The sequence below is a fragment of the Gigantopelta aegis genome, chromosome 8, assembly GCF_016097555.1.
Source record: "Gigantopelta aegis isolate Gae_Host chromosome 8, Gae_host_genome, whole genome shotgun sequence".
Taxonomy (NCBI): Eukaryota; Metazoa; Mollusca; class Gastropoda; order Neomphalida; family Peltospiridae; genus Gigantopelta; species Gigantopelta aegis.
Window position 1 is genome coordinate 10940729 of NC_054706.1, and position 26278 is coordinate 10967006.

General features: G+C 35.0%; 1 protein-coding gene and 1 long non-coding RNA gene across 2 annotated transcripts in view; both read left to right on the forward strand.

Annotated features, from left to right (window-relative positions):
- Positions 1-91: 91 nt before the first annotated feature.
- LOC121378320 lies at positions 92-1588 on the forward strand. The gene is made up of 3 exons (XR_005958704.1): positions 92-215; positions 772-948; positions 1510-1588. It is a non-coding gene; the product is annotated as an uncharacterized LOC121378320 (long non-coding RNA).
- Positions 1589-1707: 119 nt separating this feature from the next.
- The window catches only part of LOC121379466 (protocadherin Fat 4-like), a 70556-nt gene continuing 45985 nt past the window's right edge, over positions 1708-26278 (forward strand). The window contains exons 1-28 of the mRNA XM_041508109.1: positions 1708-1821; positions 3289-3411; positions 3782-3967; positions 4568-4696; positions 5078-5383; positions 6132-6446; positions 7270-7452; positions 8167-8289; positions 8957-9265; positions 11214-11396; positions 11886-12032; positions 12633-12818; positions 13311-13442; positions 14099-14281; positions 14835-14957; positions 15468-15785; positions 16306-16491; positions 17158-17295; positions 18068-18265; positions 19061-19177; positions 19592-19774; positions 20725-20847; positions 21884-22069; positions 22669-22797; positions 23256-23444; positions 24027-24152; positions 24606-24788; positions 25335-25463. Of these exons, the coding sequence (XP_041364043.1) occupies positions 1708-1821; positions 3289-3411; positions 3782-3967; positions 4568-4696; positions 5078-5383; positions 6132-6446; positions 7270-7452; positions 8167-8289; positions 8957-9265; positions 11214-11396; positions 11886-12032; positions 12633-12818; positions 13311-13442; positions 14099-14281; positions 14835-14957; positions 15468-15785; positions 16306-16491; positions 17158-17295; positions 18068-18265; positions 19061-19177; positions 19592-19774; positions 20725-20847; positions 21884-22069; positions 22669-22797; positions 23256-23444; positions 24027-24152; positions 24606-24788; positions 25335-25463 (4947 nt within the window). The remainder of the gene's footprint in view (positions 1822-3288; positions 3412-3781; positions 3968-4567; positions 4697-5077; positions 5384-6131; positions 6447-7269; positions 7453-8166; positions 8290-8956; positions 9266-11213; positions 11397-11885; positions 12033-12632; positions 12819-13310; positions 13443-14098; positions 14282-14834; positions 14958-15467; positions 15786-16305; positions 16492-17157; positions 17296-18067; positions 18266-19060; positions 19178-19591; positions 19775-20724; positions 20848-21883; positions 22070-22668; positions 22798-23255; positions 23445-24026; positions 24153-24605; positions 24789-25334; positions 25464-26278) is intronic.

The following is a 26278-nucleotide window of genomic DNA, read 5'->3' on the forward strand; positions in this document are numbered from 1 at the left end:
TGGTGATATTTGTTAGTTTTGAAGTAGCAACATAACAGATTGTTTTGGACTATAATGAGCTTTATTATATGTTTTATTTGCAGTCTCCTGAAAATAAAGTGACCTTTTCCATTGAGGGTGATGCTAATGCTGGTGACATTTTCTTTGTAAATCCACAAACTGGAGTGATTACTCTGCTCAGTTCTGTGGAGAATACAAATCAGCTGCTGTATAGGGTAAGTACCGATATCGTTTTCATAATTAGCTCATTCTTTGAAATATTTTATGTTTCTATAACCTTAGCAACTATTTAGCAGGCATTTAGTTGTTTTGTAAACAACAAAAGCATAATTTAAATTCTAAACAAAAAATAACAACATGTATAATTAAGAAGGGAAGAAGAGTAAGTACAGTATAGTACAGATTACAGATTGATTTCTGAAGAAAAAAATTGGAAGGAGGGTACATATGAACAGCTTAAATTGTGAGTGATTGTTTGGGCTGAATTTAGGAAAGCTATTTTTTCCTTGGTGATGTCTAACTTCCAAACATAGATAATGATAAATGCATTTGTTTAGCTATATGCACACAAGCCTTATTTGTTCAGATTAACACACAACTCCTAGATAAATGCATTGATAATCACCTTTCATAAGTTCATCCCTCAGTGTTGACATTTGTGGGTACTCCAATATATACAGGGTTTCAGTTAAAAACTTTGTAGTTATATTTTAAAGGGTTTTAGAGGGATGACTTAAGAATAACATTTGATACTGATTATTGTATTTTCAGATCCGTGTAGCTGCGACGGACGGAGGTGTGCCGTCACGGATGGCCTACACGTACGTTGACGTAACGATCCGCCGCGAGACGGGACATCTGGCCTTCACGCTGCCGTCGTACATTGTGATCATTAGTGAGAACACACAAGTGGGGCAGGCCATCATCACCACGCAGGCTCAACCAGGGGTAATGGGAAATAGTTTATGTACTAAAGGGCACTGATCCTAGTTAAACAAAAAATTATTGTTGGACAGTGTCAAATATTTTTACGATTTTACAACTTTTATAAGTTATAACATCTTGTAAATCCAAGCTGTTTCTGGTTATCCTGGTATCTGTAGTAGCTCCAACATCATTTAATGTGAAACAGATAAGATACACACATGGGAATTACGGATTTTACTGATTTATTGTATTTTGAACTGTTTTAGTTGTTAATTTTCTACTTTATCATTACCTTCTTTTTAATGCATATTTTCATTTATGTTATGAACTATTTTTAGCAACTTTAATGTGCAATTTATTTTGTAGACTATTTGAACACTGATAACAGTGTTCTGCTTGGTAACCATCTTGCTTTTTGCTTAACAACAAATTATATTAACAAAAGTGCAGAATGTTTTCTTATAGAAAGTTTCCAACATATGTGATATCCATATAATATTTTGGCATATCTTTCTGTTGTTTCATTATGTGTAAACTATGCAATTGAAAAATATCTTTATTCTTTCTATCTTTTCCTTGTAGCAAGCTTCCTATAAGCTGCTGGGGGTTGACCCAGGACCTGTATACTTCACAATTGATGAATTCTCTGGCACCCTGTCTCTACTTTCTGACCTGCATGCCGACCCAGCACGCCTGACGTTCTACCAGCTGCTGGTGGAGGCGCGGGCCGACACTGGGATCAGTATCCAGAGCGCACAGGCATACGTGAACATCACGGTGATGAGGAACGAGAATGGTCCCGTGTTCGCCAGTACAGATTACTCTCTCAGCATCTTCGATACGACCGTCATCGGAACAATCGTCCTCACAGTCACCGCTACTGATGCTGATGGGGTAAGCAGGGAAATGATTTTTATGATTTTAAGCTTATTTATAGCTGTAATGTTGAGAAAAAGTTTCTTCTTTTTTTAACGACACCACTAGAGCACATTGATTAATTAATCATTGGCTATTGAATGTCAAACATTTGGTAACTCTGACATAGAATCTTAGAAAGGAAACCTGCTACATTTTTTCATTAGTAGCAAGGGATCTTTTTTATGCACTTTCCCACAGACAGAATAGCTCATACCACGGCCTTTCACCAGTTGTGGTGCACTGGTTGGAATGAGAAAAAAACCCAATCAGTTGAATGGATGTAATGTTGACAAATTACCTTTTATTGAAGTATCATAAAGAGTTAGCTTTTTAAATATGATTTCAGATTTTATTTTTAAATAAGGTTTCACATTCCTGAGTCATGTATGTATAAAAGTGCATATAAAATATCTCTTGATGCTAATAGAATGTAGTGGCTTTTATCTAAGGCTACGAGTCGTACCTTACCAAACTTTTGACATTCAATAACCGATAATTAATAAATCAATGTCTTCTAGCGGTGTCGTTAAATAAAAACAAACATTCCTGGGTTTGCAATGACAGACCAGTCTCATTGCCGTAGTGGTTAAAGTTTAACGCTGTTATATAATATTTAATGTATGATGTTAATTAACCTTTTGACTACTGCAGGCGAGATATCTTGCCCGACGTCATGTTAGTCAACATATAGATACTGCATACAATGCATTCCTCAATTCATATTTCCTGCCGTTTTGCACATGGAACTCACTGGAAGCGGAAATATAATAAAAGAAAAAAGATTTCTTTTCAAAATGGTGGCTTTTATTTTGATTTTTTCAATTGAAAATACCTTGAAAATTTTAGTGGTTTTCGCCAAGTATTTTTGCTGGACAACAATGGCGGCATGTTGTGGTCATTTTCAGGTATCGATAGCTGATTGTGACAGCTAATTTGATAATAAATTTGATCATTTACCAACAATAAAAATCACCAAATATTGCAATATGAATCGTAGTTCAGTTTTTAAAAAACATTCTGGTCAGAAAACTACTGTTATCGGGAATAATGGACATAAATACTGTATAGCTGGCCACAAATGCCCCTAAGTAAATGTGACTTTTTCGATTTTTTGCATAATTTTAATCACAATTAACTGATCTACAAATCATAAAAATTACAAAAACCCACGAAAATAATACTTACCGATTCATATATGAACTTTATTTCATGTATTTATAAAACATTTAAGTGATTATATGTCAGTAAAAATTATAAACTTGTACCCACTCAACATGGTTTTTGTTAAAAATTAATCCAGTAGTCTAAAGGTTAAAAACATTTTATTTTGTTATTGAAATTAAGTTAATTCCATTTTGATTTTGTGTATTGTAAGGATTGGTGACAATTAACAACTGATGTTGATAAATAATTATAGAATATTAACAATGTTTCATGTTTCAGGACATCATTGAGTACACTGATGTGAGGGGAGGTAACTTTGCTGAATTCTTCTACTTAAACCCCCGGACAGGACAGTTATCTGTCAAACAGTCGCTGCTGTCAACTCACGAAAGTGTTTTCAAGGTAAATATTTGCTACATTTATATAACAATGTTTTTTTACCATCACTCTTAAGTTTGATATCCTTAGGCTACAATCTCAAAGCTAGGTCACATAAATATGTATTATTATCCATTTTAAGATTTGGTTTTAAACAATATTTATTGCCATTCAAAAACAGTAGTGGTCTGGGAAGTGGCCAGCAGGCGTTAGCCTATATTAAGGCCTCTCCCAACATTTTACAATATGAATATATTACAAGCAATTAAATAAAACATGAGTATAACTTTTTCCAAATTTGGCCTCTGATCTCACTGGGTAGGAGAGATTTAATTTGTTTTCATATAAAATCATTTATTAATGTGTTTTTTTTATGAATTATTTTTTGATACAGTTTAAGGTGAAGGCCAGCGACCAGTACATCCCTCCCAGACTGGCGTTCTCCAACGTGACGGTGTTCATCCAGCGAGACAGCTCGCCACCGCGATTTGTGAATGACCCGTACCGAGCCACCATTCTTGAGACGGCCGTCAATGGGACGTCCGTGTTCAGACTGTCAGCTGTTGACAACGACCCCAGGGTACGACTTGTTACCTGTACAGTGTAGTTAATATCATAATGTTTTATAACTGTTGACAATGACCCCAGGGTACGACTTGTTACCTGTACAGTGTTGTCAACAACATAATGTTTTATAACTGTTGACAATGACCCCAGGGTATGACTTGTTGCTTGTACAGTGTTGTCAACAACATAATGTTTTAAAACTGTTGACAATGATCCCAGGGTACGACTCGTTACTTGTACAGTGTAGTTAACAACATAATATTTTTTTTGTGTTGACCCTAGATTCCAAGTTACTTATTTTTTTCTGCTGTATAAAACTAAAGTGTTCTAACAATCATGTTAGAAATTAAATAGCTATATTTTAAAAATGTGATGATTTGTTGTTAAAATTCCTTCCTCTCCATGTCTTAGAAATGTCAGGAAGAAAAACAGTCATGCAGTGTTGGATGAATGGATGTTCCTAAAAGCAATATCATTTTAAATTAAATAACATTTATTATGGTCAGTGACTGAGAAATGGAGTAAATTGTTCCTAATACAGGTGGGTTCTTTTGAATAGCTGCCATGCGATTTAGTCCAGTTAGTAAAGAAGTTGTTTTGTTTGTATGTATAGGGTATTCTTCAGTACGAGGTTGTAGGAGTGGGTGTGGCACCAGCTTTCTTTGCTGTGAACCAGAACACTGGTCTGGTCACGGTCTACAACGACAGAGCTCTTCAGTTTGACAGAGGAGATGTCTTCACAGTAAGTTTGATTTAATCAATTTTACTTTCATTTCTATAAATTAAAAAATTTTCGTTCACTAAATTTTATTTTTACACTAACAATTGCTAGAGTTTTAGAACTATATACCATATAATTGAAAAACATTTTGTGTGGGCAGCCCAAAAATATATAATCAATTGCACAGATAGTAAGAGATATAAATGATAACTAACAGGTGATAAAAACCACCTGTTACTTCCACATCAATTTTGAATAATAAAAGTTCAATACATTCGCTTTGGTTATAAGCTGCATTTTTATTTTATTCCACATTGTTGTAAACATCAGAACTTTATCCATCTATCATTGATGATCTGTATCATGAATGTTAAATTTAACATATTATTTCTGTTTTATTAGTTAAGAGTACAGGTGTACGACTCTGCCTACCCCGGCGTCCGCGACACGTCCGATCTGACCATCAACGTATTGCGGAACGTGAACAGTCCCGTGTTTACCGTACCCACGTACGTGATCACCATTCCCGACACGTACCTGCTGGGCCGCAACATCACTCAGGTGCAGGCCACAGACGCCGACGGCGACTACGTGCGCTATCAAATCATGGCCAACCAGAGGGCGCTTGAGTATTACTACATGAACCCAGACACCGGGATTATCTCCCTTAAGAAACCTCTCACTGAAGGCTCGCACAAACAAGATACGGTTAGTGATGTGTTTGGCTGTAATAAGAAAAAAGTTGAAAAGTGTTTATTTTATGGTTAAGCTTAAAGTTTTAATCTTATTTATTTGACATGATGTTAAATAAGTAAAGATCCACCACTTAAATGTAGAAAATATATTTCAACAAGTGCTTTCATAAAAATTTCCTGTTTTGCTCAGTTGTCAAAACACTGACCTTTTACCCAAGGAGATCCTTGATCTGAAGTCCTTCAGAGTAGAATAATATTTGGCCTCTGGAAGCTCATTATCAGTTAGCATATAAAAAGCATATATAATGTCTTATTAATTGCTTCCATACATTAGATTGCAATGGTACTCATTGATGGATATTTGTGAAACAGACTTGTCTTTGTAAGACCTGTTTAGTAGAAAGATCAACAAATTATTTGTTACATTTTCGTTCATGTTTATTATTTAAACAAGATGTTACAATTATGAAGTGTAAGCATTCACAGATAAATTATACATAGAACAATATTTAGCCCACGGGAACAGGTGATCAAATGGAAAGAAGGTGAATAACATAATCATGTAAAATATGTAATTTGTAAGAGCCAGAAATTTCATTTAAAAAAATGTGGCATGCATGTATGAGTTAATGGAAATGATCTCTAATTTTGAGTAGTTAATACAAACTCAACTGTGTTTTTCAAGCAGTGTATTAACAACTTTTCAGTATTTTTATGTAAGTTGTCCATATGGAATATACATTATGTTGTTGTTTTCTTAGCTGAATCTTCGAGCCAGTGACCAAGGTGTTCCTGAGAAGTTTGGTTTTGGTTTGGCTGTAATCAACATCATCCGTGACAACGGTCCTCCACATTTCACACAGCAGCCATACATCACCACGACCCCCCGGGACGTCACGGTCAACTCGACGGTGATCCTGGCCCTCGCCGTTGACGACGACCTGCAGGGTGACATTGTGTACAAGGTGGTCGGGAACTACCCCGCGCCCACGTTCTTCAACATCGACTCACGCACTGGGGCGGTACGAGTTATCAGATCGGTCGAGTTAGACAGCTTACACACAAACATGTACTATGTGAGTCTATTGTGATACATCCTTTTATTAAAGTGTCTGAGTTTTATTTGCAGTTGTGTTGACGTAAACATTTTGTTGGTCTATTAATAGTATTTGAATAAACAAAAATCATAATTATTTTATCATTTACAACAAACATGTGCTAATTGTTTTGGTAATACACCTTTTATTACTATGTGAGTCTCTTGTCCTACATCCATTCCTCAGAGGTGACTACTTTTTATTTACATTTCTATTCACATAAACAAAAATTGTGGTATATTAATAGCATATGAATAAAAAAAGAAAAATCATATTTTATCATTTACAACAAACATGTACTAAGTGTTTTATTAAAAGTGTCTCAGATTTTTTGTTTTAAATGTATTTCATACTTATATGTTCATTTCAAGTTCAAAACATACTTTCATGGAAATGCACCTCGGCCATCTGGGTTATCTGTCTAGGATAGGGTTAATGACTAGTTGTTGGAGATTAGTGAGAGAAAAGTTGGTGTAGTTGATTTATATCTCTCTACAGATCAGTTAAATCTCCGTTAGTTGAAGCCAATATATGGCTGTCAACCCCCTAAAGCTATAGCTTAACCACTACATGACCAAAGCTGGTAATGGGATGATTTTCATTTATGACCTAGTTTTAACAATATGTTAAAATTATAATTGCAGAACAGTTATCTGAATACAAAATTGTTATGTCTGTGTTCTGTTTTGATACCAGTATTTTGTATTTGCATTCTGTGCATTGCATTTCATGTTTTATAACTTGTAACAGTATTCAGTTCATAAACATTGTGATCTAATTGTATATTCACTTATTTTTTTAGGTTTCCATAATTGCCTATGACTCAGTTTATCCAAATGCATTGGCGAGTGCCACAGCTACAGTCAACATCAACCGCAATCCTAATGGTCCTTTGTTCAGTTCGTTAATATACGAACGTACAATAGACGAAGATACAGTGATTGGGTCACTCATTGTAGATGCAAATGCTACAGATTTTGATGGGGTACATTTTCATTTGTCTTGTTTATCATTACCACTGTCAATATTTATCTGGATTATAATTCCAGTGTTCTTTTTATGATGGCTTATGATTAGTTAAATGCCATTAGATGAATTGTTTTTTTTAAAAGAAAACAAATGCAAATGCTACAGATTTTGATGGGGTACATTTTCATTTGTCTTGTTTATCATTACCACTGTCAATATTTATCTGGATTATAATTCCAGTGTTCTTTTTATGATGGCTTATGATTAGTTAAATGCCATTAGATGAATTTTTTTTTTTTAAAGAAAACAAAAACAAAATAAACCACATCATTGTGAATATATAATAACAATATGTAATTTTTTTGGTATAAATTATTATTTTATGAAGCTTTGATAAATAAAACAAATATTTAACTCATATATATATATATATATATCTTTAAAAAAAATTAAAATTGTATCAGAAAAACTTTTGAATAGCTGTATGTGAAAGAAATAATATCACCATTGTTTGGTACCAAATAGATTGTATCTAATTAATTGTAAAAAAGCCTTTAATGAACTTTAACATGGATTTCTATATTTTTATTTTATTCATTGTATATCATTATATGACACTCAGTGGCTGTGTTGGTTTGTTGACTCATATACTTAATTGTTTTTATTTATTTGTTCCTTCATTTGTTTCATGGATTAATTGACTGATGATTCTGTTTTGTTTCTGATACAGGATGTTATACGGTTCAGTCTACAAGGAGATGACAGGGACAGTGAATTTTTCTATCTGAATGAAGACACTGGATACATTTCTCTGAAGAAAAATTTACTAGAGACCAATATCAACCAGTTCAGGGTATGATTTCTTAAGTTTGGTTCTTTGTGAAGAATATATCGTCCTCAAAAAATCTGCTAGGTTTTTTCCCTTTCCAGCCAGTCCCATGCATGGTACACTGAAGGCAGTGGTATGTGCTGTCCTATAGAAATGTAATTGTAATGATCCCTTGCTGCTTTTCAGTAGGAATAACTTATGCTGTGGCAGTGGAGTTTCCTGTCTTTGTATTTGAATAAGGTGTCAAAATAACCATATGTTAAATGCCAGATTATGATAGATTAAAAATATGTTGAGGTTTGGTTACTAAAATATTGCTTTTCTTCATTTCTTTAAAAAACCCTTATTTCTTATTTAGACAGTTATCAAATGCTTTCTTTGATCTAGTATTCACTTACAGTTTTTCCTTTGATTAATTTTTGTTAACAGAATTTGTTTTCACTCTAGGTCAGTATAATTTATTTTTAAATTTTACACCTAGAGATAAACAAAATGTTAGGTATTCATATATCTGTTACCCTTTTATTCTTTTAAATTTTTTATAAGCCTACCTAAAAATAGGCACAATGTTGTGCATAAACATATTTTATATTTTAACAAATTATTATATTTATGTTATTTTAAGAGTTTTTGTATAATTCATGATTTCTTAGACTGTTGATGTAGCATATTTTGAATTTATTACTTTCAGTTTACTGTGATAGCAAGTGATCAGAATAAGCCGGTTCGACTCTCAACATCGGAAGTGATCATCAACATCATTAGGGATGAGGCGGCCCCTCGGTTCGTGTCACTGCCCTATGAAACCATCGTCCTGGAAACGGCGGACGTCGGAACCACCATTTACCGTGTGACAGCGGTGGACGCGGATCGCAAAGGAACTTTGAATTACCTGGCTACTGGAGATTTTCAGGCAACGTTCTACTTTGGTGTTGAGCAAACCACTGGAGTAGTGACAGTCCGAAACAATCTTAGAGATGATATTCTAAGTCTGTACACTGTAAGTAATTGTTAACATACATATGCTTAAACCTATTTACTTAAAATTGCAATCTGGAATATTAATGTGTTTTTTTTAAACATTTAAAATTGATCATACAGTTCAGTTTTCATCCCATGACATGCCATTCTGTGGTTTGATATATAAAAAATCAGTATTTGTTGTATTAACCCATCATAGATCCAGTGTACTAATGAATGAATGAATGATTAAATGAATGAATTAATGTATGAATGTTTAACGACACCCCAGCACAAACATCAAAAGCAGTCAGAGAATGGGTCCACTGAGTGTATTTGATCATATGATCAAAGCCTATCAAGGGAGCTCTCTAACAAGTGAACTAGATCCTGCTCCTGTGTATAGACAGAACATCTTATATCAAAGCCTATCAAGGGAGCTCTCTAACAAGTGAGCTAGATCCTGCTCCTGTGTATAGACAAAACATCTTATATCAAAGCCTATCAAGGGAGCTCTCTAACAAGTGAGCTAGATCCTGCCCCTGTGTATAGACAGAACATCTTATATCAAAGCCTATCAAGAGAGCTCTCTAACAAGTGAGCTAGATCCTGCCCCTGTGTATAGACAGAACATCTTATATCAAAGCCTATCAAGAGAGCTCTCTAACAAGTGAACTAGATCCTGCTCCTGTGTATAGACAAAACATCTTATATCAAAGCCTATCAAGGGAGCTCTCTAACAAGTGAGCTAGATCCTGCCCCTGTGTATAGACAGAACATCTTATATCAAAGCCTATCAAGAGAGCTCTCTAACAAGTGAGCTAGATCCTGCCCCTGTGTATAGACAGAACATCTTATATCAAAGCCTATCAAGAGAGCTCTCTAACAAGTGAGCTAGATCCTGCCCCTGTGTATAGACAGAACATCTTATATCAAAGCCTATCAAGGGAGCTCTCTAACAAGTGAGCTAGATCCTGCCCCTGTGTATAGACAGAACATCTTATATCAAAGCCTATCAAGGGAGCTCTCTAACAAGTGAGCTAGATCCTGCCCCTGTGTATAGACAAAACATCTTATATCAAAGCCTATCAAGGGAGCTCTCTAACAAGTGAACTAGATCCTGCTCCTGTGTATAGACAAAACATCTTATATCAAAGCCTATCAAGAGAGCTCTCTAACAAGTGAGCTAGATCCTGCTCCTGTGTATAGACAAAACATCTTATATCAAAGCCTATCAAGAGAGCTCTCTAACAAGTGAGCTAGATCCTGCCCCTGTGTATAGACAGAACATCTTATATCAAAGCCTATCAAGGGAGCTCTCTAACAAGTGAGCTAGATCCTGCCCCTGTGTATAGACAGAACATCTTATATCAAAGCCTATCAAGAGAGCTCTCTAACAAGTGAGCTAGATCCTGCCCCTGTGTATAGACAGAACATCTTATATCAAAGCCTATCAAGGGAGCTCTCTAACAAGTGAGCTAGATCCTGCCCCTGTGTATAGACAGAACATCTTATATCAAAGCCTATCAAGGGAGCTCTCTAACAAGTGAGCTAGATCCTGCCCCTGTGTATAGACAAAACATCTTATATCAAAGCCTATCAAGGGAGCTCTCTAACAAGTGAGCTAGATCCTGCCCCTGTGTATAGACAAAACATCTTATATCAAAGCCTATCAAGAGAGCTCTCTAACAAGTGAGCTAAATCCTGCTCCTGTGTATAGACAAAACATCTTATATCAAAGCCTATCAAGAGAGCTCTCTAACTCTAACAAGTGAGCTAGATCCTGCTCCTGTGTATAGACAAAACATCTTATATAGCATTAAAGAAGCTGAAAACACAGAAGTCCTTTATAACCATAGTTTATGTTTTGCATTTTTTTTTTTTAATTTGAATTTAAATGTCATGCTATAATATTGTTGTTAATTTATTCAGGCTGTAGTACTGTTACTAATTCCGACTAATGTAGAATGTTTTTGATACGTTCACAGCTGCGGATAATTGCCTATGACGATGGTTCCCCCGACAAGACTGGCACCGCCACAGTGAACATCTTGTTAACGAGAAATCCCAGCACGCCTGTTTTTGACCAGAACATCTACGAAGTGACCATCCCTGCAGCTCACAGTCTTGGAGCCACGGTTGTTGAGGTCAACGCTCAAGATCAAGATGGGGTGAGATTAAGATGTTACATTAATTATTTCATTAATTGTCTAACACAATAGTGCAGTTTTGTCAGTGATAAAAGACCTTTGTACAAAGGAGATCTTGATTGTACTCTTTTAAGAGTAGACTATGTGATAAATGTGGAAGTAGATTTTTGTGATAATATGCTTGGTTTTTTTTTTCATTCTTTTTCTTTGTTTTTTTCCCCCCAAAATATCCCAATGTCCCCTTTCCTTCTACTCCTTTGAATTCCATCTCATTTTCTCACACTCTGGCAACTCTTTCAATTGCATTTCACATCCACATCCCAGGCCTTGTCTATCTGATGTTTTGCTATCATATCAAACTGTAAAGACACTAATTTAAGATTTATTAAAATCAAAATTATTAATATACACACATCGATTAATGTTACATACAATTAATAAATTTAAAAGATTATTGATCGACAAGTTTAATCACTTATTATGTAATGGAACTTGTTTGTTTGTCACCAGGATGTTCTGCGATATAGCTTGGAGACTGACTCCCGAAGAGATGCCAGTGGGAAAGCCTTGCAATATTTCTACATTGTCGAACAATCGGGAATTATTTACCTTCGACTCCCTCTGATCGATGACCCAGACAACACAGTCAGATACACGGTTTGTACCAATATTCTTACAGTAAATCTGCTACAGAATTGTATGTGCTTTGCAATATATATACAGAACTTCACATATGTTGTTTATTTTGTGTAAGAATATATACCACGAGACTGCGTAGCAGTCAAGTGGTATGTTCTTTCGCAAAATAAACGAGTGCAATAATAAGAAGTGAAAACAAAGTATGTGAAGTTTTGTATTTATTACATACCTTCTTTTATGTTTTACAAAAACGGTTTTTAATTTAACGTCTTTAACACCAATTCTATGATCAAAACTCCTTTCATGGATTTACTTAATGTTAAGAATCATACTCTGCACGATGTGACGTCATTTGTAAATCATATATAAATATAAATGTATAAGTAAATAAAAAGCGCTAACTGCAGTAAAAAGAAATGTAAGTATGTAAATGATTAGATAGGTCAAATAGATATCACGTGACAAAAAACAGAACAACATACATATTTTTATAAACCTTCATTTTGCACTGCCATTGGAAATGCTTACAACTGTAACAATGTGTTATTTTTCTTTTAAAATAGCTATATGTGTTATGTTAACTGTAACAATATTCTAATATATTTCTTTTCTGTTTAGATGCTGGTCAAAGCCCGGGATCAGCGAAATAATGAGAAACAATCTTTTGCAACAGTGATTGTGAACGTCATTCGGAATAAGTTTCTTCCTGTTTTTCTGAGTCAGCCCTACGTGATACGTATCTCAGAGAACACAGACCCCGGAACGGAGATCTACAGGATGTCCGCATTTGACCAAGATATTTCTGTAAGGCTCCTCATTGATCATACATGTATTCTTGTGCCTTCAGACATTGTCTCTTTTCAGCTTTTGTTTTTGCTTTAGCAAAGGATAATCAGCGCCAACCCCCCTCCCCCCAAATATTTTACAGAAATTTGCAATCTTTGAATATAATATGGAGATGTTTGTAATTTTTTAATTGAACATAGATGTAGTATAAAATATGTTTGGAAGTGAATTTGTCACAATGAGCAATGGAAATTAAGGAAATGATAACAAAATGAATGGTGAAACATTTACAGTAAGTTTTTGTATTTATTACATACCTTTCCTATCTTCATTTTAATTCTGTATTCCACCTACTGTCTGCTACTGTATATTTTATTGAATAGGCTATAAAGGTCTTTATTACTATAATTTAATATTAAATTGATATGTAGTAAATTAAAATATATGATTCAGAGTACACTATGGTTGTATCATAATATTTTTGTAACTTCTACAACTGTCCACTTACAGGCTCCTGGTGCTTTGCGTTACGGTGTAATGGGCGACAGCATTGCCCCATTCTATTTTGACGTTAATAAAACATCGGGAGTAGTGACACTCAAGAATGACCTAAAGACTGATGTTGCCAACTTCAATTATGTGGTATGTCGTTTCTGTTTATTTCATTATTATTTCTTATTCAATCAGTTTATTACTGCAAAATTAATTAAAAAAAAAAATGGACATGATTTAGGCTGTGTACCATTTACATTAGTATTTGTGTGTTTACGAATCTTGTCAAAACATTCCATAAACTTTCGTTTGTTTGTCATATTATTTTGTTTGTTCATATATTAATAGACCACAATACCTGGCAAAACACATGTATTTATGAATGAACTGATTTGATTTATTAAAAAAAAAAAAGTCTCACCCACAATGCATATGCGAATCCGCCATGTTTTTTCTGGCAAAAATCCTATTTTAAAAATTCAGTGCATTCTTGTTTTGCACGGTAATGTACAATGTATCTAATGTATTTTCTAAAAATATATCAACACGATCCCGATCATAGGATATTTACAGAAATAAGATTAATAGCCTTTTTTTTTGCATTTATGGCAGATCTGTTACCCATTTACAATTATTTTAGTTTTTTTAACGCGATTTCACTTCTGATTCAACATTTCGACAAAATGTTCTGTACCTTACATATGGGACTCAGTCTGTTTAGATATATCCACCTTGTCATAAGTGCTCGCTATTAATTTTGTTTTAAATAATTATGTTACAATTTAATTTTTAATTTTTTTTTCCAGCTACGTGTAAATGTACACGACATTGTGTACCCAAATGAGGTTGCCACAGCTACCATTGATATCCGCATCACAAGGAATGACAATCCCCCGATCTTCACGATGTTGCCGTATCGAGTCACTATTAATGAGACGACTGGTGTCGGAGTTGGAATTCTGCAAGTTAAAGCTACTGACGCTGACAACGTACGTTGATTTGATGAATCCCATAGATTGAATGTGCAATGATTGATTGCTATCAGAAAATGTATACATTTCCTCAATCACATTCAACTTTAAAACCTTTTAACAAATGACCTTCCAATGAAATGAGTAACACATTTTCGAAATTATCAAATTATGTTCCAAGTATATTATTATTAGAAATTTCGCATTATATTATGTTGGCTTTGTTACAAATATATTGTTATGCCAATAATGTTTTAATTGTTTCAACATCATTACTAATTTAGATCCATAGATAACTGATCATAAATCTAATATCAAAATTAATCATTATTTTCTTTAACATTTAAGAAAGCTTCTTAAAATATATAAATTTTAAGTTTTTAATTTCCATAAAAGTAATGAATTATCACAATGATTATATAAACTCTAATATTAATTTGTTTTTCTTCTCAAAATACCATGTTTATATAATTTCTAATATTAAAAAAAAATTGTTCAAAATACCATTAGATAAGGGTATAAGTAATAAAAGTGAAAAAAGCTTTATAATTATATATGTAAAATCTTCCAGCACCGAGTGATCTACCGAGCTACAGAAGACGAAGAAACGTTGAAGTATTTCTATCTGTCGACCGACACGGGCATTATCAGTGTCAAACAGCCACTGACCTCACACTCACAAGTTGATTACAGAGTAAGAATGATCCCTCTTTCATCCTTCTGTCCATCCCCTGATCCTTTGGTCCATTTGTCTGTCCATTTTGTTCATCCATTCATCTGTCTGTTCATCTCTCTGTCCATCTGTCTGTCCATCCATCCTTCCATTCATCTGTTTGTCCATCTATCTGTCCATCCATCTCCAACCATTTTTACATTTGTCTGTCTATACCAATTATCTGCCTGACCATCCATCTACCTAAAACTCACCCATACATCCATACCTCTCTGTCCATTCATCCATCCATTCATCCATTCATTCATCCATCCATCCATCCATCCATCCATCCGTCCATCCATCCATGTCTTGAACCATCCATCAGTCCATACACCCATCTGTTCAAATACATATTTATCCATTAATTCCTGTTCATTCGTCCATCTGTCCATCCACCCATCCATCTCTCTATAACCTATCCTTTAAATTATAGTCTATGATTTGACATGTCATTCACAATGCATATTATACAATTTTTGTTTTACACAGCTGACTGTTGTGGCCAGTGACCAGGGCACCCCGGAGCAAACTGCCCAGGCTGTAGTGTTTATAACAGTTATCCGTGACCAGGGAGCTCCCGTGTTCCTCAACACTCAGAACTATCAGACCGTCATCAACGAAATCATCCCCATCGGCTCAAACATTCTCACCGTGACAGCTCAAGACGGCGATCTTCTCGGGACCGTCCGCTACAAGATGATCGGAGACTACCCAGCACAGAGCTTCTTTTCACTCGATCCTCTTGACGGGCAGATCTCCACCATTGTTCATCTGAAAACAGACAGTCTGCGGTCTTCTTTCTATGTGGTAAGTTTTGTGTGACTGTTCTTTCTATGTGGTAGGATTTGAGTGACTTTTTTTCTATGTGTTAAGTTTTCTGTTGCTGTTCATTCTATGTGGTAGGTTTTGTGTAACTGTGTTCTTTCTATCAGGTACATTTTGTGGCCTAATGCACAATCGATTAAGGGATCAATCCATGTTGGTGGGTCCATTGAGCTAAAAAAGCTTATTTTCTAAAATTGTTTCTGAGATTATATTTGACACTTTCTGGAATATTATAATTGTGACAGCAAAATAACAACACTTTGTGAGGCTGTTCTTTCTATGTGATAGATGTTGTGGCGTGATGTGCTATCTATCTGGGATCAATCCCCTTGGTGGGCCCATACGAACGGAAGGCTATAAGAACTTGTTTTCTCAAATTATTTAATAGATTATATTTGACACTTTGTAGACTACTGTAACTGTGACAGTACAAAATAAACTTTGTACCTCTCGTTCTCTACTGCATAATGTGTGTTTACTTTGTATGTTTCTTCCACTATAGGTTCGAATCATTGCCTTTGACAGTGTGCGTCCAGATATTCGCACCACTGCCACTGTCGGTGTAACTGTTCTCAGAAACCCCAGTGCTCCATCATTCCTTCAGACAGACTATGCGACTTCCATTTCGGAAACAGTGTTTGTTGGCTCTCCTGTTCTCAATGTGACTGCTGTTGACAGAGACACCGATGTAAGTACTTCTTGCTTCTAACATAGTATATAAAAGAAAGAAAGAAAGAAATGTTTATTTAACGACACACTCAACACATTTTATTTATGGTTATATGGCGTCAGACATATGGTTAAGGACCACACAGATAATGAGAGAGGAAACCCGCTGTTGCCACTTCATGGGCTACTCTTTTCGTCTGTCATAGTATATGTTCAAAGAAATTGATTCAGCTTTAGATTTACTATTGTTAGATAAACATATCCTGTGGCATGCATAGGATTGCTTCAAATATTTTACATCATGTCATTTGCAATTCTGTTTCTAGAAATATTGAATATATGTTTTATATGACACTAGGGACAGAATAATCTAGCACACCTCAAAACAGAGCCTTTCCTCCGAGGACCCATTGAGTTTTTTTCCATTCCAACCAGTGCCCCATTACTGGTATATCAAAGGCTGTGGGATGTGCTGTCTGGTCTGTGGGGAACGTAAGACCCCTTGCTACTAATGGAAGAATGTTAGGGGTTTCCTCTCAAACTGTTTAGAGTTACCAAATGTTGGTCATCCCATTACCAATGATTAATTAATGTGCTCTAGTGGTGTGGTTAAACAAAACTTCATTAAAACCTTATTGTCTAGTTTATTTTAATATTAATTATGTTTTACTTGTTTTAATTTCAGGATTATGTTACTTATGAAATAGTCTCACAAACAGCTGTCCCAGTTTTGACGAGTGGTTCATACTTTTATGTGGACAGAATGTCTGGCATCATAACTCTACGGGAATCGCTCATGGACAGTCCAGTCAGTCGGTTTTCGGTATGCTTTCCACTTATATCTTGCTTCCATTTATCTTGTAGGTTTATAATTAAGGATTATCTGTTATTTCTTTTACATTCGTAGGGGTACGAAAAAAAAAATTCATCCGCAAACTCTGAATTGGAGAAGCCATTCTCACATAAGTTTGTGGATAAATTTTTTTGTTCATACCCAGATGAACGTAACAGAAATAACAGACAATACTTATAATTAAATTTGAATTATACTTGCTAATAATAACAACACTAAAACTGCATAGTTTTTTAAAAATTATTTTTGGTCCATAAACAATAATACTTGCCCATGTAAAATGACATCATCAGATATGACGTTCTCTGACTACGTAGTTTTTATGTTCATTGAGAAATGAACAAACTGCCTTTGCTACGTCTGGACCAATGGGATGACGTTATGTGGTAATGAATGTAACAGAAATGTAATTATTTAGTGTTAAACATGATACTATGCCCAAATCGCTGTCAAAGATTTTAGATTTAAAATTATCATACCTTCCACTGCTGTACTTCAAATTAAATATTTTTTATTGGTTGTTTATTGTTTAGTATGATGGATTTTCGTTACTTGTTTATTGTTTTAGTATGAAATTAAATTATGGCCTTAGTTTTTCTCAAATACATGTACTGCAATAAATGAGACAGGTATACAGTTGATTTGCTTTATACTTTTAGTTGATCTTAAGTATTATAAAATTCAGATGTATTTTTCAATGGATTTTTTAACTTTTATTTAATATATAATGTTTCTTTTGCAGTTGCTTTTGCAAGCTTGTGACAGTGGATTTCCGACTCAGTGTGCTAATGTTACAGTTCACATTGATATCATACGCAACCTATTTTTACCTGTGTTTGAGAACCAACCGTACCTGATAACTGTGCAGGAAACAATGCTGGCGTCCGATCATACAGTTCTCTTGACTGTCACTGCCACAGATAGAGATCTTAGTGTGAATGTAAGTTACTTACTTTATTTATTTTCTCTCTCTCTCTCTCTCTCTCTCTCTCTCTCTCTCTCTCTCTCTCTCTCTCTGAATCTCTGTCTGTCTGTCTGTCTCTTCTCTCTCTCCCCTCTCCCTCTCCCTCGCCCTCTCTCTCTCTCTCTCTCTCTCTCTCTCTCTCTCTCTCTCTCTCTCTCTCTCTCTCTCTCTCTCTCTCTCTCTCTCTCTCTCTCTCCCCTCCCTCCCTCCCTCCCTCTCTCCCTCTCTCTCTCTCTCTCTCTCTCTCTCTTTTTCTCCCCCCCCCTCCCTCCCTCCTCTCTCCCTCTCTCTCTCTCTCTCTCTCTCTCTCTCTCTCTCTCTCTCTCTCTCTCTCTCTCTCTCTCTCTCTCTCTCTCTCTCTCTCTCTCTCCTGCAGTGTGTGCCTCAGTCTTTGTGTCTCTCCTGTCTCCCTCTCTCTCCTACTCTTATCTCTCTGTACCTATTGTTCCGTATATCCCTCAAATCCCCTCTCTCTTGTTAGTTTTCTACCGGTCCAACCAGAGGGGATGATAGATTTCATCTCTGTCATTTTGTCTGTCTGTCTGTCTGTCTGTTACAGATCAAGTTTGACTTTCATGGCGAGTTATAGCCCTGAACTTAGGCTATACGAAAAACATTTGGGCCTGGTAGGGGACATGTAATGCTTTAGCAGTTTCCTCAGAATGCTTGTTTTTCTCTGTCTTTGTTTCTCTATCTCTCAGTCTCTGTTGAAGATGATACGTATCTGTAATACAGGAGTAATAATATGCTTTGTTTTTGTGTCTCTTGCAGGGCCAGATTATCTATGAACAAGTCTTCTCTGGAACGTCTTTCTTCAATGTTAACTCAACTACGGGACAGATAACCCTGAAATCAAACCTCATGTTGGATACTCGACTACAGTTTATGGTATTCATTTTTATTTCAGTCTAATAATATAAAGTAAAATAGAAGGTGGAGTGTCTTTTATTTTCAGTAACCACTGTTAATAATTTATTAGATGTTTCACTTAATTATTATAAAAAGATCTTACTATAAATAACTGTAATATATATTATATATCACAACGTAGTTTTATTTATTTTAATTTAAATTTCTTTTTGATTGGGTACAATATTGCAGTGCAGAAGTTGACTAAATATGAAGTTGTAAATTAATATTACTTATTAATTGTATTACAATGTGATCAATATTTTGTATTTATTTTCTGCCTAAATACTTAGAACAATGAAAACTAATACCATCTCTGTTGAAGAGGGGCACAATATCAATTTGTTTATGCCTTTCACCATACTGAACATTTCCTTATTATGTTTGTTTCAGTTTCAAGTGTCTGCATTTGACAGCAAAAACCCACGTCTGAAATCGACGGCTGATGTGACAGTCTTTGTTGTGAGAAACCCGAGCGCACCGCGGTTCCTAAAAGACCAGTATGAAGCAAGCATTCCCGAGAGTTTTCCTCTTGGTGACGTCATTGTCAACTCAACGGCAGTGGACAGCGATGGGGTAAGTCAAATAACGTTTCGTTTATTAAGCAAGCATTTCCGAGAGTTTTCCTCTGGGTGATGTCATTGTCAACTCAATGGCAGTGGATAGCGATGGGGTAAGTCAAATAATCTTTCGTTTATGACGGAGAAACGTAGGTACTACATATTGTCATATATAACTGGGTTTGAAGGACTTTGATGTGTTCTAATTATACAGTTTGAAATTAGTTGGGTTTTTGTTTGTTTGTTTGGGTGTTTTTTTTGGTTTACAGTTATTTGCGTTCAAGTGGTTTGTATTAAAATGTTAATTAATTGGTGGCGGGCAGTGATTTTTACTGGCTGCTACTGTTGTCTACTTTTCATGCTTATACCTCACCACATTCAGTAGATATACTCGCCTACATTTCTAAAACAGCTTTCCAGTGACGTAGCATGGGTTGCCAGTGCCCGGGGCAAGGCAAGTATTGCGCCCCCTAACCAGTTAGCACTCCCCGAGTCCCTTCCACCAGTCCAGAATTTTGTGCCCAGGGCAAGCGCCCCGGTGGCCCTGCCCACGCTACTACGCCACTGCAGCTTTCTATGATCAAATATAACAAACGACACCCTGGTTCTTTGTATTATAATAAATTATTCACTTGATGGAAAAATAATTCATTTATATTTGGATTGGTGAAAAATATCTACCATGTATTAGTTTAAGACCTTTTGTGGATCAGGCAAGTTTATATTTTCAGTGATTGATTGTTGTAATAAGAAACAAAATCTTATTTGTATCTGCATGCTCAAAGAAATTAATGCTTTGTATTATTCACTGACCAGAATAAGGAGAATATAGATTTCTTAAACACATTGCTTAACCTTATATATGGTACACAGCCTCATGTCATTATTTATGATGGCACTTACTAACATGTTACTTTAAATAACGGTTGAATCGATTAACTGAATGTATGTTTTGTTTCTTTGCAGGACAAAATCCACTACTCGATTGTACGCAATGCCGCTGATGATGGCTTGTTTTACATCAATCCCGATAACGGCCTGATTTCGCTTCGGCGCCTCTTGTCAACCACAACAAGTCCACAGTACATGGTAAACCATCTAGCTTTACATACATTGCTAATATGTAAATGTGCTATACATTTCTGTCTGAAAGATTTTAAAATTCATCTCATTATTTACATTATTAAACGAACAAAAAAACACACAAAAAAAACAATAAATAAAAACACAAATAAAAGTATATATAATTAAAAAAAATTATTATGTGCTGATTGTAATAAGATGGTTATCAGCCATACATGTACCTATCCTAAATTAAGTTGGGTTTGTTATGCAAATATGAATGAGAACACTGTAATACACAGTCTTCTCCTGCACTGGTAACACCACAATTTGACCGTTTCATGTTGTTTTTTGGGGTGGGCAACAAGCCCACTTCTGCCACCTCCTAGTCAGGGTTTCTGTCAGAGGGTAAAACAGATATGGTGCCATACCCAAATGTTTTTGCCGATTTGTTTTTATTTTATTTTAACCGTTAAGACAAAATTAATTACTCTTATCATTACTGTATGATTTGGTTTTTTAACCCTAACCCTAAACGTAACCCATTTTGTTGTGGGGGAGGCCCCCCATACTCCCCTGTTGACTGGTTGCATTCATTTCCATAGCGCCATGCCCAAAAATGTCTTTCTCACAGAAATACTGCTAGTTATGGCTCTAGTTACAATATGACAAATGCTGGATACCCTAGTATACAATTCAGGGGCCTAATTCACAAAGATCTCTTGGGCTGTGGTAGACAACAAAGCATCCTCTTTGCATGTCTTTTAGCATGGCACTGCGAGATCACAAAGTTGCGAGAGTTAGTGAATTAAGCCCCTGGTCTCTAAAAAGTGTGAGAATGATACGTAATCCTTTTTTTTGTGTGCATTAAGTTTAGTACATCTGTTATATTGTCATAATGGGGTGTCGTTAAACATTCATTCATCATTCATCCATCCATCCATCCATCCATCCATCCATCCATCCATCCATTCATTGTCATAATGGGTTACACAAAAAGATTTCAAGTCTCTGAGCCTGTAATTAAATATTAATCACCTGTTTGATAATAATTGTCTTCCAGCTTACTCTGATAGCACGTGATCAGCGCGTTCCGGAACAGACGGCTACGACACTGGTTTTCATCAGCGTGTTGAGAGACAACAGTCCTCCCTTCTTTATGAATGAACCCTACGTTACCACGGTTACTGAGACCACCGAGGTTAACACCACCATTATGGGAGTAATGGCTACTGACACTGATCTAATGGTATGGACCATTATGCATTATCAGCAGACTTGTTGTTTGTGATTCTTTTGAATTCAGTTTAAAATATGTTGAAAGATCTTAGTTATTTTGTGTCCTACAACTGATGGGTATATTCAGCTATGCATATGCCTTAATTCTGAAGGTTTACACAATCAGTCACCAGATGGAAGTTCAATTTTGTTAATATATTTCAAAATGGATTTATCTATAGTCAGTCCCATCATTCTATTAAAATGTTTTTTGTAAATAATTTCAGTTTGGTTTGACGTAAGAAGAAAAGTAAAATTGTTTTGGAAATAACAAAGAAATACAATTTGTGTGTGCAATTTACAAATCAATCGGCTCGGAAATAAATAACTTGTAGTAAATTACATAATATGAAAAAAATTAGATCACTGTGGGACAGACTATAGATGCTAATTTGGTGACGTGGAACATGTTTGTTTTTCCATTCAGCATCGATTTTCATTTGTGTAAATCCACTTAAACAACTCAATATACTGTCAATATCTAATAAACTTTCCCAAATTTACTTACAAAAATTAATGTTTAGAAATATATTTATCAATAAATTATTATCTGTGTTGTTTTGTTAACAGGGTCGACTTCATTATGAGTCGGTTGGAGTTTATCCAGCCACCACTTTCTTCACGGTGAATGAACTGACTGGTAACGTCTACCTTGTACGCAGTCTGCTAACTGACTCCTTGCTTCTTAGATCATACACTGTGAGTTTGTAGCTTATTACTATGATAATTTTATTGAATGTTTTATAATAGTTTTGTATTTACACAGTCCTTCACAAGTGCTTGAATTTCTAACTGATTCTTAAAATCTGCTTGAGTTTTTTTTTAATCATAGTTCTTGAATTTGACTAAAACTCCCATGAATTTAGAAAAGATGATAAAGTTTAATACATTTTAACACATTTCTGTAATGGAAGTATGTAATTTTTTTTTTTTTCCCATAAAGTTCATTCACTATGATTGGACTAATGCCACTGAATATCAGTTTAAATGAATTCCAAAAATGGTCCATTTGTGACAAAAAACTAAACAAAATAAACATGGTTTCATTTGTTGTTAAATCACTGGATATTTCTTTGTAAACATGAGTGGCAAGTGTATATACATGTTTTAGATTGTAATTGACAAATAATAGTTTTTGATTTGTGTTTTTCTTACAGTTAAAGATTGTTGCTTATGATGATGCATACCCCTATACCCAAGCAACGAGTGACGTGACAGTCACTGTGATTAGAAATGAAAACGGCCCAGTATTCATTCCATCAGCTACATATGAACGCACTATTTCCGAAGATGTTATTATTGGCACCAGTGTTGTATCTGTGTCGGCCATTGACAGAGACTCTGGGGTAGGTGCATTGCAACAAATATGCCAGTTGCTATATTCATATTTCCTTCATATGATTACCACATGACACAGATCTTTATGGTAGTGACTTAAGTAGATCTTATGTACAATAATTATAAATTGCTTTATAAGGAATTGTGGAGTGGGGCGTAGCCCAGTGGTAAAGCGTTCACTTGATGCACAGTCGGTCTAGGATCGATCCCCGTCAGTGGACCCATTGGGCTATTTCTCGTTCCAGCCAGTGTTCCACAACTGGTTAACAAAGGCCGTTGTATGTACAATCCTGTCTATGGGATGGTGCATATAAAAGATCCCTTGCTGCTAATCAAAAAGAGTAGCCCATGAAGTGGCGACAGTGGGTTTCCTCTCTCAATATCTGTGCGGTCCGTAACCATATCTCCGACATCATATAACCGTAAATAAAATGTGTTGAATGCGTCGTTACATAAAACATTCCTTCCTTCCTTCCTTTCTGTACACCAGAGGAAGAACTGAAATCACCGTATGTTGGACACTGAATGGTCATTGTTTTAAAAATGTGCTGAGATGTTGTTAACAAACTTGTTTTTCCTTGCTTCCACAGGATGTGGTTACATACAGGATGTTAAACTCGTCTTCCAGTGGAAGTACCTATTTCTTTGTTGACCAGGACACGGGCGTGGTTAGCACTCGAAAGACTTTAACAGAAGCGCCGCTAAATCTTTACACTGTGAGCTTATTTTATTTAGTTTTATTTTATTAAATAACTTGATTATTATTTTTTTGATATTTTTGTAAGAATATGAAGTAAAAAGTACTTTTTATAAGAATTTTAGAATAGGTATTCACTGCCCACATTTTGTAAGCATTTAATAATTAGAAATTATGTAATTTGTGTTAGAATATATATTTTTTTTAAATAATCAAATCTTACCATTTTGTTATATTCAAGCCAAATAATGCCATTTTGCATATTAATAATGACATCATTTTTTATCCCTAACTACAATTATTTTCAATACCATCCTGTTATTTTAAAACCCTTGTATCCATTCTAACATCATTCCATGGTTTGAAGACAAAATATATAAAGAATAATTTATGATCACTGATATGTTTTAAATAGGAGTTTGATATAATTGAGATACATGACTGATATTGTAATTGTATGGAATATTTCTAGCTGACGATCCAAGCGACAGATGATCGAGGTCGATTTGCGTTGTCCTCGGTGCGTATTATCATCACACGTATCACAGACGCTCCACCTCGGTTTGTGCAGACCCCTTACAAAACAACTATTGAAGTTACCAGGCCCATCAATGGTACAGTGTTCCATGTCCAAGCTGTTGACGACGATCCAGGGGTAAATAACATTTTACTGACAGATATTTGTTTTATTACAGTTCAAGTTTTTAGAACCCTAAATCAAACTTCTAAAAAAAAAAAGTAAAAAAAAGAAACAAACCAAAATCCCCCACAAGAAACGATATAAATATTAACAAAATATCATGATATTATTTATCATAAAACTTTAATCCAGTTCATTATTTCAAATGAGTGATAAGTGACATTATGAAAAATTAATTGATAATTTATTAATATGATTTAATACTTTAAAAAAAATCAAAATATAAATCTGGAATGAAAAGGATGCATTTCAAAATTTATATTGATTTTAATTATCTTCACTTCAATACTGTACCTGTCTGTAATAATACATGACGGTGTCAATAGAACATTAAATTAAATGTTATAAGTGTAGAAGAAGAGCAAAACATTCTCTTGTTTTACAAATGTATATTATAAGTGTAAACGGCCCAAGTTCCCACGGTAACCACTGTTCCAACCTAAATATTATTGTTTTGTTTTGTGTTTTTAAACATGTCATGTTAATGTGTTGTATTTTCAGAGTCGGATCCGTTATGAAACTATTGGTTACTTCCCTGGCACTGAATACTTTACCCTGAATCGAGATACTGGTGAAATCATTCTCACAAGAAGTTTTGTGAATGATCAGTTCAGCTCACAGCTGTATGTAGTAAGTATTGTTGATACCATCTAGATTTGAAGTGAGGTAAAAATCAGTTGTTGTTGTATGTAGTAAGTGTTGTTTGATAACATCTAAAGTGCGATCCAAATTGTTAACAACTACGATAAATTACTTTCCTACCTTTAATTACTGTTAGATTTTCTCCACTTTTTATTTTGCCCTATGCAATCTCAGCGAAGTCGATATCGGTAACATCGTTACAGTCTCGTATGTAGAATCTGTCACTGGAATGTTTTTTTTATGATTTGTGTCTGGACAAAATTTAGGGGAAATCTTAACAGTAATTAAAGGTAGAAGAGTAATTTATCGTAGTTCTTAAAAATTTGGTTCGGACTTTAGATTTAACTGAGGTAAAAATCAGTAGTTTTCGTTAACTTATTTGAAGAGTTGGGATCTACATTTGTAACTCAGTTGGTTGCGGTGTTTCGGTCATAGGATTGAACTTTCTCAATGGACCCGATCTCTCATTGGATTTCCCCCCATCCTAGCCACTGCCCCCACGATTCTTATATCAAAGGTTGTAGTATATACTATCTCCTCTCTGGGAAAGTACATATAATAGATCCTTTGCCACTAATGAAAAAATATAGCGGATTTCTTCTAAGATTATATGTCAGAATTATAAAATGTTTGAAATCCAATAGCTGATGATTAATAAATCGGTGTGCTCTAGCAGTGTTAAACAAAACAAACTAAAACTTATTAGTAATGATTAGTTATGTTCTAAAGATCAATTATAATTGAAAATTGATTGGGTTGGGTTTAGTGATTTGATGATCGATTATAAAAATCCATAATGGATA